The sequence below is a fragment of the Maylandia zebra genome, linkage group LG3 (assembly GCF_041146795.1).
Source record: "Maylandia zebra isolate NMK-2024a linkage group LG3, Mzebra_GT3a, whole genome shotgun sequence".
Taxonomy (NCBI): domain Eukaryota; kingdom Metazoa; phylum Chordata; class Actinopteri; order Cichliformes; family Cichlidae; genus Maylandia; species Maylandia zebra.
Window position 1 is genome coordinate 24,159,850 of NC_135169.1, and position 18,002 is coordinate 24,177,851.

The 18,002-nt window shown below is 37.7% G+C and overlaps 2 protein-coding genes across 2 annotated transcripts in view; both read right to left on the reverse strand.

The window, feature by feature from the left end:
• The window catches only part of LOC106675040 (uncharacterized), an 80,827-nt gene extending 65,333 nt beyond the window's left edge, over nucleotides 1–15,494 (reverse strand). Inside the window, exon 1 of the mRNA XM_076881199.1 lies at nucleotides 15,354–15,494. The gene's annotated coding sequence lies outside the window, so the exon portion shown is untranslated. The remainder of the gene's footprint in view (nucleotides 1–15,353) is intronic.
• LOC101474129 (uncharacterized) lies at nucleotides 1,021–15,487 on the reverse strand. Its single transcript, XM_023152601.3, has 3 exons — nucleotides 15,354–15,487; nucleotides 14,685–14,762; nucleotides 1,021–4,189 (listed from the first exon to the last, which is right to left on the reverse strand). Exon 3 carries the CDS (start codon nucleotides 4,137–4,139, stop codon nucleotides 2,271–2,273), a length of 1,869 nt encoding a protein of 622 aa, XP_023008369.3. The 5' UTR covers nucleotides 4,140–4,189; nucleotides 14,685–14,762; nucleotides 15,354–15,487; the 3' UTR covers nucleotides 1,021–2,270.
• Nucleotides 15,495–18,002: the final 2,508 nt, after the last annotated feature.

Consider the following 18,002-nt stretch of genomic DNA (forward strand, 5'->3'; position numbering starts at 1 on the left):
CTGCAGCGCGCTGTCGTCACACACGGCCTCGTCTCACACACAGCTCTATTACTTTATATTACACAGACGTCTTATATTTACAATCACTGTAAGGCCTGACAGATTTAGCGCCTACACAATTTTGACAAATTTAAGTTAACGGGTCCAACCGAAGAAAGTCCAACTTTTTTGTAATCAATTAACCAGTATCAGACTCTAACTGTATCTGGCCTAATCTCTAAAGTCCCTAACTCAATTTAACAGTGTCCAAAAAAGCGCAGATACCATTACAGACTCTAACTCCTAGCTTATTCCGGAGTGCCCCAAGCTCCACAGTCAAGCCAAACTGAACTAACCCTGTTTGCCGACAGGTCAAGGTCGCGCGTCCATGGCCAGGAGGGAGCGTAACCTCCGGGCTATGCGCTTCTTAGCAGACTCTAACTGCCGTCCTATAATAATTTATAACACTTTGAAACAACAGTCAGCACCCCAAAACAAGAGTCTGACTGAGGCAAGTGCAACCTAGAGGTCAATGGAGACTCTAACTCACAAAATGACCACTCAGGTCCACTCTTATAACCAATTTGGACTCTAACCAACAAAATGACCAATTCCCTACCAAACTACTTGAGACTCTAACTCAATTTCTTGGGACTCTAACCCAGTATTTAAACTTTTCTTAGCAGACTCTAACTGCTTTACCTTCTTCTTAGCAGACTCTAACTGCTTTAACTCATGAGATTTTTCATCAAAACAGACATCCACCAGTAATTTCAGTGAGTAGACTTTAATAATATCATGTCCAATTTGGCACACTTTGGAAATAGATTCAACAGGTAGTGCCTTACCTTTGTATAAGCCGGCTTATGCCCACTCACGTCAGACCACTGGCTTGTGCCTGTCCGTTTGACAACCTTGGACCGTCCAAACCTCCAACTTCCACCCCAATACCACAGGACAAGCCCCCAAGCTGTTACGAGTTCAAATATTGGGGATGGATACAAGAGGAAAAACCACAATAACAACACTGGTCCGGCCGGGTTGAGTCAAACGATGATTTTAATGATCACACGCGTGGGAGATGGACACCGTACGCAGACAGCATCTTATCTCAAAATGGTGGAGCATTGATCAAACTCTTATAGCCTCTAGTGGCCCCCACCTTATCATCAAAGCCTAAACATTCACATGCTTTCTCTCACACAGCGCCTAAGCTACGACCTTGGCTCTCTGTTTATCTGCTCCTGCTGAGATGGGGCAGAAAACTCCAGTATGTTCTGTTCTCTTCTAATCAGACAAATAAGGCGATGACTTTCTGTGAACAGTATTTCTTATAACTCAGCAGTATAATGCATCATAAAACAATATCATTCATTCACAATAAATCAGCAGTCTAATGTAATGCAAATCAGTTTAACAAATGTAATAGTTATCACCTTCTAATTCAGGAGAATAATGCAAACTAAAACTACATAATAATTCACAATCTTTAATTAGGGATCTAACATGGCATAAAATAATATTATAATCCCACAATACATATACATACATATATATATATATATATATATATACATACATACACACACATATACATACACACACACACATATAAATATACATACACACATGTGTGTATGTATGTGCGTGTGTGTTTATCTGACTAAATTCAGTATGGTTCCAACAACAGTTTTTACAGTAAAATATGCTTTATATGCATGTACAATCCTTAACATACATATATTTTATCTGTGGGTGTGGGGCAGAGTGGGTGTTCGCCCAGGGAACCAAGCAGGCTAGGATTGCCACTGCTGACAAAACACAGAATGTGAAAAAGAGGGGAGGTATGATAACGGAACCTAAAGACTAGAAATTACAAATATTACATCAAGCAGAAAAACAATTAAAAGAATATAAATAGAAATAAACATTAAATATTACAATATTCAATCAAATGGAATGCTAATGTCAAAAAGCACAAAACACTGGGTCAAAGACCCAGTACAATGACAGGTATAGAAGTCTGCAATTGTTAGAGCCTCTTCAAACTTAATATGTCCAAAAGAACTTTGTCAGAGTAATGTCACATTGGTCTGCCAGTTTTGTCATAGCACGACATATGTTGTGGATTTGCTGATGCCTCAGTAACATTTGTTATAAATGAAAGTTTCCACAAATTTCACAATTACCGGTACCACAATTAAATACACGCTATAATTGCAGTGTGAACAATCTGATTTTTTAAAATGTTTACATAGAATTGGCCGCATTTCAGCACTGACCAATAAAAATTAATTAACTCCAGTGTGGATTAGTTGATGATTTTTGAATGCATCCATGCAACCAAAACCCTTTCCACACTGACAACAGACAAATGGTTTAATGCCAGTGTGGATGGCCTGATGTTCTTTCAAGGAACTCATGCAGCTAAAAGACTTTCCACACTGATCACAGCTGAATGGTTTAACACCAATGTGGAGGAGATGATGTTTTTTTAAGTTTCTACGCCGAGTAAAAGATTTTCCACACTGATCACAGCTGAATGGTTTAATTCCAGTGTGGGTGAGCTGATGTTCTTTTAAAGTTTTACTCTGAGTAAAACCCTTTCCACACTGACCACAGACAAATGGTTTAATGCCAGTGTGGATGGCCTGATGTTCTTTCAAGGAACTCATGCAGCTAAAAGACTTTCCACACTGATCACAGGTGAATGGTTTAACCCCAGTGTGGAGGAGTAAATGTTTTTTTAAAGTTGTACTCTGAGTAAAAGCTTTTCCACACTGACCACAGATAAATGGTTTAATTCCAGTGTGGATGAGTAAATGTTTTTTTAAAGTTGTACTCTGAGTAAAAGCTTTTCCACACTGACCACAGACAAATGATTTAATGCCAGTGTGGATGAGAAGATGATCTTTTAAGCTTTTACTATAAGTAAAAGACTTTCCACACAGATCACAGGTGAATGGTTTATCTGTAGTATGGATGAGCTGATGTTCTTTTAAGCCGTTACTCTGAGAAAAAGACTTTCCACACTGATCACAGCTAAATGATTTTAATCCAGTGTGGATGAGCTGATGTTTTTTTAAGTTGCCATTTTCAGTAAAAGACTTTCCACACTGATCACAGCTAAATGCTTTTAATCCAGTGTGGATAAGTTGATGTTTTTTTAAGGTGCTATTCTGAGTGAAAGTCCTTCCACACTGATCGCAGCTGAATGGTTTAATGCCAGTGTGGACAAGCTGATGTTTTTTTAAGTTGCCATTCTCAGTGAAACACTTTCCACACTGAGCACAGACAAATGGTTTATTTGCAGCATGGATGAGGTGATGTTCTTTTAAGCCATTACTCGGAGAAAAAGGCTTTCCACACTGATTGTAGCTAATTGCTTTTAATCCAGTGTGGATGAGCTGATGTTTTTTTAAGCTGCCACTCTGAGTGAAAGTCTTTCCACACTGATCACAGCTGAATGGTTTTACTCCAGTGTGAGCGAGCTGATGTCTTTTTAAGTTGCCATTCTCAGTGAAAGTCTTTCCACACTGATCACAGCTGAATGGTTTTAATCCAGTGTGGATAAGCTGGTGTTTTTTTAACTTGCTATTATGTATGAAAGCCTGTCCACACTGATCACAGCTAAATGGTTTAATGCCAGTGTGAACGACCTGATGTCTTTTTAAGCTGCCATTGTGATTGAAACACTTTCCACACTGATCACAACTAAATGCTTTTAATCCAGTGTGGACAAGGCGATGCTTTTTTAAGCTGCTAACATAATTGAAACACTTTCCACACTGATCACAGCTGAATGGTTTAACTCTAGTGTGGATGAGCTGATGTTGTTTTAAGCTGCCTTTTTGATTGAAACACTTTCCACATTGATCACAGGTGAATGGTTTAACTCCAGTGTGGATGAGTTGATGTTGTTTTAAGCTGCCATTGTGATTGAAATGTCTTCCACATTGATCACAGCTGAATGGTTTAATGCCAGTGTGGATGAGCTTATGTTGTTTTAAGCTGCTATTACGAGTAAAAGCCTTTCCACACTGATCACACATGAAGCTTCTGTCTCCACTGTCAATGCGCTGGCGTCTTCTGGCCTTCTTCATAGTGATGAAAGTCTTGTCCACAGGGATTACAACTCGTTCATCTTTACTTGCTGGCATTGGTTGGTCAAAAATTTGGAGAGGTTTCAGCACGCTTCCCCTTCTTTTGCCTATGACAAAGATGACAAAGAACTAAAACAGTGAAATGCACTAATGGAATAATAAAACCTATAAAGTGTACATATTAGAGCTGGGCGATAGATTTTTTCATATCACAATGTTTTTTTTTTTTTCATTTCCGGCGATAACGATATCTATCACGATATAAGCCAAATAACTATATTTGTAAGATTTAAATGTGCCGTTGCTCACAAGTAAATTGTGAAATAATCAGCAGCTTGTTTTGATTTAAATATTTATTTCCCATAATAAGTAGAGATGGACCGATCCGATATTACGTATCGGTATCGGTCCGATACTGACCTAAATTACTGGATCGGATATCGGAGAAAAATAAAAAATGTAATCCGATCCATTAAATATCACGAAAGCACCTCGCAAAACTTGCAACACGCCGTAACTCGCCTCAGAACGTTAGCACGTCGGAGCAGTATGCATCACGTGATAGAGCGGCTGTGGCATGCGGGACCTGTCGGTGGTCTGGATAGCATGTGGAGCTTCGCTAGCAACCCGGCATTTCATCTCCGACAAAGTTATCCCCGAGAGAAGTAAAGCAAGTGTGTAAGTCCATCTCTTAATGTTTGTAAAGCATTCCTGCGTTAAGCTTAACAAGCGATATATGGAGCGACTGCCTCTTCTGGCTGCTACTTCAATCATGAAACTGCTTAATGATCAGCTGATCGGCTTTTCTGTCGGGAGTCCGTGTCTCTTCTTTGTTTTTGGCCCACTTTGCACCAGAAAGAGGAAACCAGCGGCTGAACAACAGCAGCACGTTTAAGCTTGATCAGCTGTTGTTAGAATTTATTTAATATTACTTTCTACTCGAGGATCTTTTTCTACGCAGCTGACGCTGGTAACTGTGCAGGGGCGGATCTAGCAAAGTTTAGCCAGGGGGGCCGATAGGGCATTAACAGGGAAAAGGGGGCACAAAGACATACTTTTCTTTCTTATTCTCATTTAAAATGTCTAGCTTTTAATAAATAATTATCTGAATCTTACACCCAAAGTTTTAATCTGATGTAAAATGTATAGAAGTCCATTACTGTATATAGTAACTGTTAAGTCTAATATATATACCCTAGTAAGCTATAGTACTTTTTCCTTTGGGAAGGTACCATCTGTGCAGTCTGCAATTTTGTTGAAGAAAGATGTTGAATCTATTTAATATTTCTTGAAAAATAATTGATTTCTGTGCATTTTTTTCCACACTGCATCAAATTAAGGTTGATTACGTCGATTAAGCATCATGAGGTGGAGGGTGGGTGGTTCCCTATTTTTTATTTATTAGTGTGAATGCTTGAAAAGCATTCACAGTATTGTTATTCGAATCTTTATTATTATTAGTGTGAATGCTTGAAAAGCATTCACAGTATTGTTCTTCTAATCTTTATTATTATATTTTATTCTGTATTCCGTACGTTTTTTGAAAGCCTACTCCTTCAAAACCGTTCAACTTAGAAAAACCATTCAAACATCGTTAGATTCCTATTATTTTGGACAACATTGCTTCTATTTTTCTCATTTTTAACATTTATATTTTTAATTTTATTCAACTTTATTCAACAAAAATTTCCCATGTATTTCAATGGGGAGACCCTTCAAATTCTCATTCAACTTACTCATTTTTAAACTCTTACTACTTCAACATACGTTCACATAGAGCCACCATTCAAACTTTAAAACGAAGACACGACATTCAACTATTCAACTTGTATTTATCTTTTCAATATCTATTATACTTTTTCTTCAGTTCCAGTTTAAGTTTCATGATGTTTTTTCACCCGTTTCAGAGTTTATAATGGGTGTGTATGGGACGGAATGTTGGGGCTAGAGTGAGGCAGCTCAACTGCTAGAGTGAGAGGAGCAAAAAAATTAATCTTAAAATCTTTTTTAAAACTGCTGCTGTGTCCGCAGCGTTTGCTCTACAGGTATGATTTTACCCTCAAAACGTAGCCATCGCTGTCCTCTTTCATCCAATGTGTTTACTATTGTCCTAGGTGTTATGGTTCTTTCGTAAATGTCACCAATGCACAGCCTCCTCCCTCCAACTCTTCCATAGACTAATGTTAAAATGGCTCAGAAGGTTCGTTTGAAAATCAGAAGAGCATGGTGTCTTTCCACTGTCACCACGTCCATATAATAAACTCCACAGACATGAAAACTGAGAATTAGGTAGACTAGAAGCTGCTGTCGCTCACGGTGAAAGAATTTTGTCAATACGACTTTTACTTTTCATTTGGGAACGATTTGTTTCGGCCTGACTTTTCTGTTCATTTTAAGCAGCAAAAGTGAGGCGCATGTCTGTGTACGTGTGTATGGAGCCATTGGGTGCAGTCACTATAGCAACCAGGCTCACACCTGCCTGCTTAACGAGCTCTGCCTGCCACTGTGCCAAGATTCATCTTAAGCACTTCTCTTTCAACTGCTGCTGTGTCCACAGTGTTACAGCCATCATTTTACCCTCAAATTGTCGCCATTATTGTTCTCTTTCCAACACCGTATCTTTCAAAGCTCAGGCATTTAAACTTTTTAAACTGTGTGGATCAAAGTGGAGGGATCACATTTGAGTCATTCAGTGATTCAAAGAATATGACCTTTTAATATTCATTCAGATGTTTTCTGACTCTAAATGTTCTTTTCTCATTTCTTAGGGTTTTCTAATTTACATTTAAAACATTTTCAGTTTTTTTTCCAACTCCTTCTTCTGTGTAACCTTCAGCTTTTAGCAGTTCAGCACCTTTGTTTTCAGGTTAAATTCGTCTTTTTTTTTTTGTTTTTTTTTAATCTCATTCAATATTTTTAACTCAAAATTCAGCAATTAATTCATTTCAGTGCATACATTCAGATTCAAGCATTCACACTGCAGTTTCTTCAGAAAATGCACTTTCTAGTTAGTGTGAATGCTTGAAAAGCATTCACAGTATTGTTGTTGTAATCTTTATTATTATATTTTATTATTAGTGTGAATGCTTGAAAAGCATTCACAGTATTGTTCTTCTAATCTTTATTATTATTATATTTTATTCTGTATTCCGTACGTTTTTTGTAATCCTACTCCTTCAAAACCGTTCAACTTAGAAAAACCATTCAAACACCGTTAGATTCCTATTCTTTTGGACAACACTGCTTCTATTTTTCATATTTTTAACATTTATATTTTTAATTTTATTCAACTTTATTCAACAAAAATTTATAATGTATTTCAATGGGGAGACCCTTCAAATCCTCATTCAACTTACTCATTTTTAAACTCTTACTACTTCCACATACATTGACATAGAGCCACCATTCAAACTTTAAAACGAAGACAAGACATTCAACTATTCAACTTGTATTTATCTTTTCAATATCTTTTATACTTTTTCTTCAGTTCCAGTTTAAGTTTCATGATGTTTTTTCACCCGTTTCAGAGTTTATAATGGGTGTGTATGGGACGGAATGTTGGGGCTAGAGTGAGGCAGCTCAACTGCTAGAGTGAGAGGAGCAAAAAAATTAATCTTAAAATCTTTTTTAAAACTGCTGCTGTGTCCGCAGCGTTTGCTCTACAGGTATGATTTTACCCTCAAAATGTAGCCATGGCTGTCCTCTTTCATCCAATGTGTTTACTATTGTACTAGGTGTTATGGTTCTTTCATAAATGTCACCAATGCACAGCCTCCTCCCTCCAACTCTTCCATAGACTCTAATGTTAAAATGGCTCAGAAGGTTCGTTTGAAAATCAGAAGAGCATGGTGTCTTTCCACTGTCACCACGTCCATATAATAAGCTCCACAGGCATGAAAACTGAGAATTAGGTAGACTAGACATTGCTGTCGCTCACGGTGAAAGAATTTTGTCAATACGACTTTTACTTTTCATTTGGGAGCGATTTGTTTCGGCCTGACTTTTCTGTTCATTTTAAGCAGCAAAAGTGAGGCGCATGTCTGTGTACGTGTGTATGGAGCCATTGGGTGCGGTCACTATAGCAACCAGGCTCACACCTGCCTGCTTAACGAGCTCTGCCTGCCACTGTACCAAGATCCATCTTAAGCACTTCTCTTTCAACTGCTGCTGTGTCCACAGTGTTACAGCCATCATTTTACCCTCAAATTGTCGCCATTATTGTTCTCTTTCCAACACCGTATCTTTCAAAGCTCAGGCATTTAAACTTTTTAAACTGTGTGGATCAAAGTGGAGGGATCACATTTGAGTCATTCAGTGATTCAAAGAATATGACCTTTTAATATTCATTCAGATGTTTTCTGACTCTAAATGTTCTTTTCTCATTTCTTAGGGTTTTCTAATTTACATTTAAAACATTTTCAGTTTTTTTCCAACTCCTTCTTCTGTGTAACCTTCAGCTTTTAGCAGTTCAGCACCTTTGTTTTCAGGTTAAATTCGTTTTTTTTTTTGTTTTTTTTTATCTCATTCAATATTTTTAACTCAAAATTCAGCAATTAATTCATTTCAGTGCATACATTCAGATTCAAGCATTCACACTGCAGTTTCTTCAGAAAATGCACTTTCTAGTTATTATTATCTATTCCGTACGTTTTTTGAAAGCCTACTCCTTCAAAACCGTTCAACTTAGAAAAACCATTCAAACACCATTAGATTCCTATTCTTTTGGACAACATTGCTTCTATTTTTTCTCATTTTTAACATTTATATTTTTAATTTTATTCAACTTTTTTCAACAAAAATTTATAATGTATTTCAATGGGGAGACCCTTCAAATTCTCATTCAACTTCCTCCTCTTTAAACTGTATCTACTTCCACATACATTGACATAGAGCCACCATTCAAACTTTAAAACGAAGACAAGACATTCAACTATTCAACTTGTATTTATCTTTTCAATATCTATTATACTTTTTCTTCAGTTCCAGTTTAAGTTTCATGATGTTTTTTCACCCGTTTCAGAGTTTATAATGGGTGTGTATGGGACGGAATGTTGGGGCTAGAGTGAGGCAGCTCAACTGCTAGAGTGAGAGGAGCAAAAAAATTAATCTTAAAATCTTTTTTAAAACTGCTGCTGTGTCCGCAGCGTTTGCTCTACAGGTATGATTTTACCCTCAAAACGTAGCCATGGCTGTCCTCTTTCATCCAATGTGTTTACTATTGTCCTAGGTGTTACGGTTCTTTCATAAATGTCACCAATGCACAGCCTCCTCCCTCCAACTCTTCCATAGACTCTAATGTTAAAACGGCTCAGAAGGTTGGTTTGAAAATCAGAAGAGCATGGTGTTTTTACACTGTCACCACGTCCATATAATAAACTCCACAGGCATGAAAACTGAGAATTAGGTAGAGTGGACATTGCTGCCGCTCACGGTGAAAGAATTTCGTCAATACGACCTATACTTTTCATTTGGGAGCGATTTGTTTCGGCCTGACTTTTCTGTTCATTTTAAGCAGCAAAAGTGAGGCGCATGTCTGTGTACGTGTGTATGGAGCCATTGGGTGCAGTCACTATAGCAACCAGGCTCACACCTGCCTGCTTAACGAGCTCTGCCTGCCACTGTACCAAGATTCATCTTAAGCACTTCTCTTTCAACTGCTGCTGTGTCCACAGTGTTACAGCCATCATTTTACCCTCAAATTGTCGCCATTATTGTTCTCTTTCCAACATCTTGTCTTTCAAAGCTCAGGCATTTAAACTTTTTAAACTGTGTGGATCAAAGTGGAGGGATCACATTTGAGTCATTCAGTGATTCAAAGAATATGACCTTTTAATATTCTTTCAGATGTTTTCTGACTCTAAATGTTCTTTTCTCATTTCTTAGGTTTTTCTAATTTACAATTAAAACATTTTCAGCTTTTTTCCAACTTCTTCTTCTGTGTAACCTTCAGCTTTTAGCAGTTCAGCACTTTTGTTTTCAGGTTAAATTCGGGTTTTTTTTTTTATCTCATTCAATATTTTTAACTTAAATTCAGTAATTATTTCATTTCAATGCATACATTCAGATTCAAGCATTCACACTGCAGTTTCTTCAGAAAATGCACTTTCTAGTTCTATTTTATTATTATCTATTCCGTACATTTTTTGAAAGCCTACTCCTTCAAAACCGTTCAACTTAGAAAAACCATTCAAACACCGTTAGATTCCTATTCTTTTGGACAACATTGCTTCTATTTTTCTCATTTTTAACATTTATATTTTTAATTTTATTCAACTTTATTCAACAAAAATTTCCCATGTATTTCAATGGGGAGACCCTTCAAATTCTCATTCAACTTACTCATTTTTAAACTCTTACTACTTCCACATACATTGACATAGAGCCACCATTCAAACTTTAAAACGAAGACAAGACATTCAACTATTCAACTTGTATTTATCTTTTCAATATCTATTATACTTTTTCTTCAGTTCCAGTTTAAGTTTCATGATGTTTTTTCACCCGTTTCAGAGTTTATAATGGGTGTGTATGGGACGGAATGTTGGGGCTAGAGTGAGGCAGCTCAACTGCTAGAGTGAGAGGAGCAAAAAAATTAATCTTAAAATCTTTTTTAAAACTGCTGCTGTGTCTGCAGCGTTTGCTCTACAGGTATGATTTTACCCTCAAAACGTAGCCATGGCTGTCCTCTTTCATCCAATGTGTTTACTATTGTCCTAGGTGTTATGGTTCTTTCATAAATGTCACCAATGCACAGCCTCCTCCCTCCAACTCTTCCATAGACTCTAATGTTAAAATGGCTCAGAAGGTTCGTTTGAAAATCAGAAGAGCATGGTGTCTTTCCACTGTCACCACGTCCATATAATAAACTCCACAGGCATGAAAACTGAGAATTAGGTAGACTAGACATTGCTGTCGCTCACGGTGAAAGAATTTTGTCAATACGACTTTTACTTTTCATTTGGGAGCGATTTGTTTCGGCCTGACTTTTCTGTTCATTTTAAGCAGCAAAAGTGAGGTGCATGTCTGTGTCGTGTGTATGGAGCCATTGGGTGCGGTCACTATAGCAACCAGGCTCACACCTGCCTGCTTAACGAGCTCTCTCTGCCACTCTGCCAAAATTCATCTTAAACACTTCTCTTTCAACTGCTGCTGTGTCCACAGTGTTAAAGCCATCATTTTACCCTCAAAACGTCGCCATCGTTGTTCTCTTTCCAACATCTTGTCTTTCAAAGCTCAGAGATGTAAACTTTTTAAACTGTGTGGGTCCAAGTGGAGGGATCACATTTTAGTCATTCAGTGATTCAAAGAATATGACCTTTTAATATTCTTTCAGATGTTTTCTGACTCTAAATGTTCTTTTCTCATTTCTTAGGTTTTTCTAATTTACAATTAAAACATTTTCAGCTTTTTTCCAACTTCTTCTTCTGTGTAACCTTCAGCTTTTAGCAGTTCAGCACTTTTGTTTTCAGGTTAAATTCGGTTTTTTTTTTTTATCTCATTCAAGATTTTTAACTTAAATTCAGTAATTAATTCATTTCAGTGTGTACATTCAGATTCAAGCATTCACACTGCAGTTTCTTCAGAAAATGCACTTTCTAGTTTATTTTTGTTGTTGCTGGGAGTTGGAACCCTATTAGTTAGGTTGCTTAATATTTACGCTAAGTACTCTTTAAAATACCAGAATAGGGAGGATGGTGCAGGTTTAAGTTTATTAGATTGATCAGTATTTCGGAACTATGAAATATTTTTTTTTGCATACAGGTATAACAGAATAGCTTTAGTGTAGTTGTTCTTTTAAACTTGAGTATGAACTTATACAAAATGCAGCAAGATATTTAAAAAAAAACAGTTTTGTTGATTAAAAAACACTATATCGGATTCATATCGGTATCGGCAGATATCCAAATTTATGATATCGGAATCGGTATCGGACATAAAAAAGTGGTATTGTGCCATCTCTAATAATAAGTTCAACAGGGTAGATGTACTTAAGGAACATGAGACTTTTTCAGATAAATAAAGGCAAATATTGCAAACTACACAAAAGGCAGCCGCTAAAGCGTTTAAGTTTCAAAATAGAACAAACAAAACACACTACTAAATTGTCAATTCCACTTAGAAACAAAATATTAATTCTAAAAATAAATCTTAGTTTGTTTTACAGAAGAACAGACAAAACTGACTAACTTTTGTCAATATCAAATAAACTGAGAACTAAAAGGAAATTCTCAATCTCTCCTTGTTGTACAGCTGAGCTTTTCAAACAGTTTTAACAGTTACTTTAGTCTGACAAAAGCCGAATGACGAATTAGCGCTTTCAGTCAGAGATTGAGCATACACCGGTTTATTGTATTTCCAGACTTGCTTTCGGCACAATTTACAGTGCACGCTACTCTGTTTTTTGTCAGACTTGAAATAGCCGAAATACCTTCACACTACGGAACTTCTGCGGCTCTTCCGTTCGACAATCTCTCCGACATTGGAACCATCATCCGTTTTCTCTTCGGTAACCTTTGGTCACGCTCTCGGTTGATTTTTCTCTAGTCGGCACACTAATTTCCTCCATTACCCAGGCGGCACGGCCACTGGCTGCTTCCCAAACAAATACACATGTGCAGCTTGGCACTTGTGCTGTACGTCAGCGGTCCCCAACCTTTTTTGCGCCATGGACCGGTTTATGCCCGACAATATTTTCATAGACCGGCCTTTAAGGTGTCGCGGATAAATACAACAAAATAAAACTAGTACCAGTACCGAAAAAAAGAAAATTTATTCATAACACGCGTGAAAAGACCAAGGAAAACCGAGTAAACGATAAAAACGATAACAAAATAACGCTGAAAACCGATAAAAACCCTGAAAACTATACATTTCACACCTGAGCCTCAACTCTCGCGACAGGGTACCAAAAGTTACCGTGAGTGTTCTCGGTGGTCAGGAACAAATGTAATCGCATGGCAGGATGCTGTAAAAGGACCAAACTTCAGCCAGGAGAACAACTGAGATAATCCATCCACAATACAAGGTTAGTCATTCATATACTGCTGCATGGGCTGGGCTGTAGTTACATCATAAGGTTTTAAAAACTGAGCTTAAATAAATGATTAGCGGTAATAAAAGCCGAGGGAGGTCAACAGTGATCACTGAATGTTTTAGGAGCTTTTTGAGATCAAATAGAAGAAAATACATAACATTAAACATGTTAACAACACAAAAGCCATATTAAACGCAGACTACTTTAGACCCGGAAGTAGGATTCGTCGCGTCATCACTGAACAACCGGATAGTTTAACTTTTCTATCGAGAAAAAGTTATTTCGCAATACATATCGTTATCGTTCTATCGCCCAGCTCTAGTACATATACATACATATATCTACACACACACACACACACACACACAGTGAGAAAAGTAGTAATCAAGACAACTGACTATTTTAAAGAATCTGAATTTTTTTTAAGAATCTAAAATATGAATATGTTTTGAGTTATTTAACAGTTTTTTGTCTCTTAATTCCATGAGTGTTCATTTGGAGATTGATCCTTTAAATTAGTAGCTAAAATGTAAAAAGCCATTATAAAATAGAAAAATTATGAGAAGGTAGTAAAGTAAGTAGGGCTGTTCGACATAATATGTATCGGATGACGATGTGAAAACATCTATTGTTTCATTTTACGCTATCGTTTGTTTCGTGGTGTCGCAAAATAAACTGTTTACGGCAATATTTTTTCATCGTTTTGATGGTCACTGTAGTGGCTACAGTATATTACTTTCTGCATCGTTTCATGCATCGGTTAAAACACTCGACTCCAGGTACACGACGCCCAGCTGGAAACACTTCATACAAGTCGAGCTGCCCGAGATTCACAGAATTTACAGAAAATGTTACATTTTTGTGATTTATAGTGTTATCAGGATAGATGTCTTATATCGGGATATGAGATTTTGGTCATATCGCACAGCCCTATGAGAAGGTGTGTCCAAACATTAGACCGGTGGCTTAGTTAGCCTGGCTACAGAGCTGTTCCTGTTTTCCTCATTTACTAAGATTTCATAACTTTACAGGGGGCTTTTTCTTGTCCAGGTCAAAAGGGGTTCTCCTAAATTAGTCTTCAGTGTAGGTGTACTTATAAGTTCTTCCAGGGAGTCAAACTTCTCTGGTTTGTTGCCTTCATTTTCAGAGCAGCCAAAGTGTGCAGAGGATGTAATACTATTAACAAAATACACTATCAGAGATTATCAGAGGAAATAAAGCACAACTGTGTATCAGCTGTGAAAAATGTATCATGTGCAAAACTAGAACATATTATCAGATACTTTATGATAGCAACATGTAGAGTGTGTAAAGGTTAAAAAAAAAATCCAGGACCAAAAACTGATCCTTGAGAAGCTTATTTTCAGGAGGGTTAAAAACGGCTAACTTCATCCATCCATTGATTTAATGTAAGCAGGTTGAGAACATTATTTTTCTTCAGCAGTGATTTGTCTCTCATTTGGGATAAACAAGCAAAATGTCACTGTGTACAGAATTAGATGTTATTATTATTAAAATAACAACCAATTAATGTCTGTAGAATAATGTTGGCGATTTTTCTTTGTCACCTTCAGTGAAGAACCAATGTTTCTGACTACAGGTGCTGAGATGCTCCTCCTGCAGACTCTTCGCCTGCTGCCAGTCACCTGTGACAGCAAAAAGATTTTTATATTTAAGCCAGTTAAATTTATTGTATTATTGTAGGGCACTACTGCAGACCATTGTATTGTGTAGCATTATTTTGCCTCGTAGGTTCAGCACCAATATCAGAATCAGAAAAACCTTATTAATCCCAGAGGAAAACTAAGTTGTCATAGCAGGAAATATACGACAAACAACATGCACTCACTGAGTGCAGAAACAGAGTTATGATGGATAAATATTATATAAAAAGATAAATATTGAGCTAAAGGTATCAAAATAATTTAAAAAAAATAGTAAGAACAAAAAGAAAGAAGACAGGGAGCTGCTACAACAGCCTGCGCCATCTTAAAAGACATATTACGGGTCGGTGATTCTGTTATTGTGGAATCTGTTGTATTTTTAGCTACCTCATGAAATCACAATACTCAGTACAACATCTTCATATGAAGAAAAACAACTAGCAGAACACAAATGATTAAAACAAAATAAGGCCCTCAATCCCCTCTCAGAATAACCCTAAATAAAGATCCCCCAGCGGAGAAGGCCGGCTTTGTAGTTGAACTAGGACTAGTAAAGACAGCTGGCTCACTCACCTCCCTGTATGTTAATGGCTATCTTGCAGAGAGACCAAGCTTCCGAGCTACGAAACGTATATCTTTCCAATTACGCATGAGAAACAGAAACGTGATATGCCGGAGACCAGAGGGGCAGCAGTAAGGAAGCTCAGTACAGTCACACTATATTTCCCTTAGACGGATTAAAAATACAAACAAAGAAAAAAAACTAAAAGTCCCCGTGGAGGATAAAAAGTATGATGACTGTGGTTACACTGTTTCTTCTGAAAGCCTACTTTGTGCTCTGGGCGGGCACGGGCACTACGTCTTCTTCGTCTTTGTGGTTTGTCGGCGGTTGGCAAACAACGATGTGGTGCAATACCGCCACCAACTGGTTGGGAGTCTGTTCATGATTCGCTCATCAGAATAGAATAGCATAGAATAGAGTAGAATTCAGCTTTATTGTCACTTGCATCCATCCAGAAGTGCTTTAGCCATGATAACGATATATTACAAATATATATTAGCAATAATATAGATATGTAAATATATTACAGAAATGGGTCTATTATGGTATGTTATAATGTACACGGTATGAAGGTATGTTATAAATGTGAAAAACTATACAGACATATGAAATAAAAAAAAACTATACAGAAATATGAGATATACAGCTATACAGAAATGGGAACTATGCAAGTTATAAACAGTTGTAGAATTAAAATTATCGTATTGTACAGAATGATTATTTACACAGAATTATACAGTATTTCAGTTAAGATAAGTGAGATATGTGGATAATTTCTACAGAGGCTATATAAAATGCTAGTGGTTGTGAATGGTGGTTCAGTCCATGTTATTATTGTGTGTATGAGGGTAAGTTGTCCATTGTGTGTGTGTAGGTGGTTGTGGCTGTTTGTATCTCCAGTCCATGGCTTTGTCCCAATTCAGGGTCTGCACGCTTGAAGTACGCACACTACGCATACTACGTACGGTGTGTACTATAAGTACGAGCAGTGCGGAGGTGAGAGGCTTGTGAAATGGGACGGTCTAGCCTTCGTCGCCCTCTTCAGGTTGCCTAGCAACCATGATACTAACTGCGAGAAACGTTACATACAGCATTGTTTGACAGAAATGAAGGAGAAAAAATTTTTGTTGGTCATTCATTTTTGTCATGACATCACTTTGATTAGCTGAGTATCTGAGGCTGAGACCACAGGACTGTAAAACATGATTGTTGGGCTTCATTTCTGTACTGAACAGTCATTTCAAGAGTAGTTAGTAATAACAATTAGCTAATGCTGTTCATGAGACTAAAATCATCTCACTGCGGTAATGTAAATATAATATGGCCAATATATTGCTGTTCTCTCTTTGGCTCTCGGTGAAGGCAGTTGCACTTTTCTCCTCTCCTCCTTCCCCTTATCTTCCCTGCTTAGCCTCTTGTGTCCTTGTCCTGTCTCGTGTGTATTACTTTACCTGGAACAGTCTCTCACAGTCGTTCTCTAAAACCTAAAAGAGAATTATGGATTTGATCAACTAGACCAGTTGATCAAATCTCTGAATGCTATTGACACCCTTTTCTCAATGAGAAGTCCTGGCTCGGGAGAGCCCAAGTGCCCTACAGGGACTTTCCCTGCCGGATACACGATGGATGGGTGGCAGAAATGGAGGATCGTGTGCCTGGCGGGACTGTCGATCGAGGACGCTGAAGATATCTACCTATTCGGAACCATGATAACAGGGTTCTTGCTGATAGGAGCTGGCTTGGCCCTGGCTTATTGGAGAATTAAGACAGCGTCTTAATTTGCTGTAAATCTGTGGCTGCGATTAATCACTTTACTGGAAACTTTATTAACTAGTAACTTCATCAGTCATGACAGAAGCTAATATTTCTGTCCTAACATCGTTTAAACAGCAACAGCTTTACTACAATATAAGCTAACGTTTACACCGCAACTTTAAGCTAGCACCATAAAGACGGTAAAACACGTAATAATATCTACGTTTAGGGAGCTCTATAGTATTCAATGAGAGGACCCTGCACGTCAATCCTCGATGCAAGGGGGGTAACCTGTGCGTTGATAAGTGAAGCAGAGGTAGCCTGACCATGCGTCACACATTTGACAAGTTGGGAGTGAGAACGTGTTGCCGAAACACCCGATGAATCCAAGGTCCACTACTGACGATGTGTCCCATACAATAATCTAGATCAGATCTCTAATCCCCTCCCCCCCAATAAAAAATAAAAAAAAATGTCAGACTAGCAAGGCAGGAGAGCTAGGATTAAATATAAAACATTACCACTTCCTAAAGAAGAGGGATGTTGAGCCTTACCAAACCTTAGCCTTCCTATGCGGCTCAAATCAAGCCTCTTGTTTATTTCTGAGAATCAAAATTCCACGCTAGATGGAAGGACAACAAGCTCTCAATAATTAAAGACCTACCAATACAAGCAATCTTCAAAGTCCATGGATCAAAGCTCAGTGGAAAATATGGGATAAAGTAAAAGGAGAATACAAGTTATAATAATAAATAATAAAATTCAGATACTTTAATGGTAGCAGCATCACAGCAGATGGCCGCCCCTCCCTGAGCCTGGTTCTGCCGGAGGTTTCTTCCTGTTAAAAAGGGAGTTTTGTCTTCCCAATGGCGCCAAAGTGCTTGCTTATAGGGGGTCATATGATT

Bases quoted from the DNA above. Each gene is read 5' to 3' on its own strand.
- LOC101474129 (XM_023152601.3), bottom strand. From the start codon at position 4,139: ATGCCAGCAAGTAAAGATGAACGAGTTGTAATCCCTGTGGACAAGACT.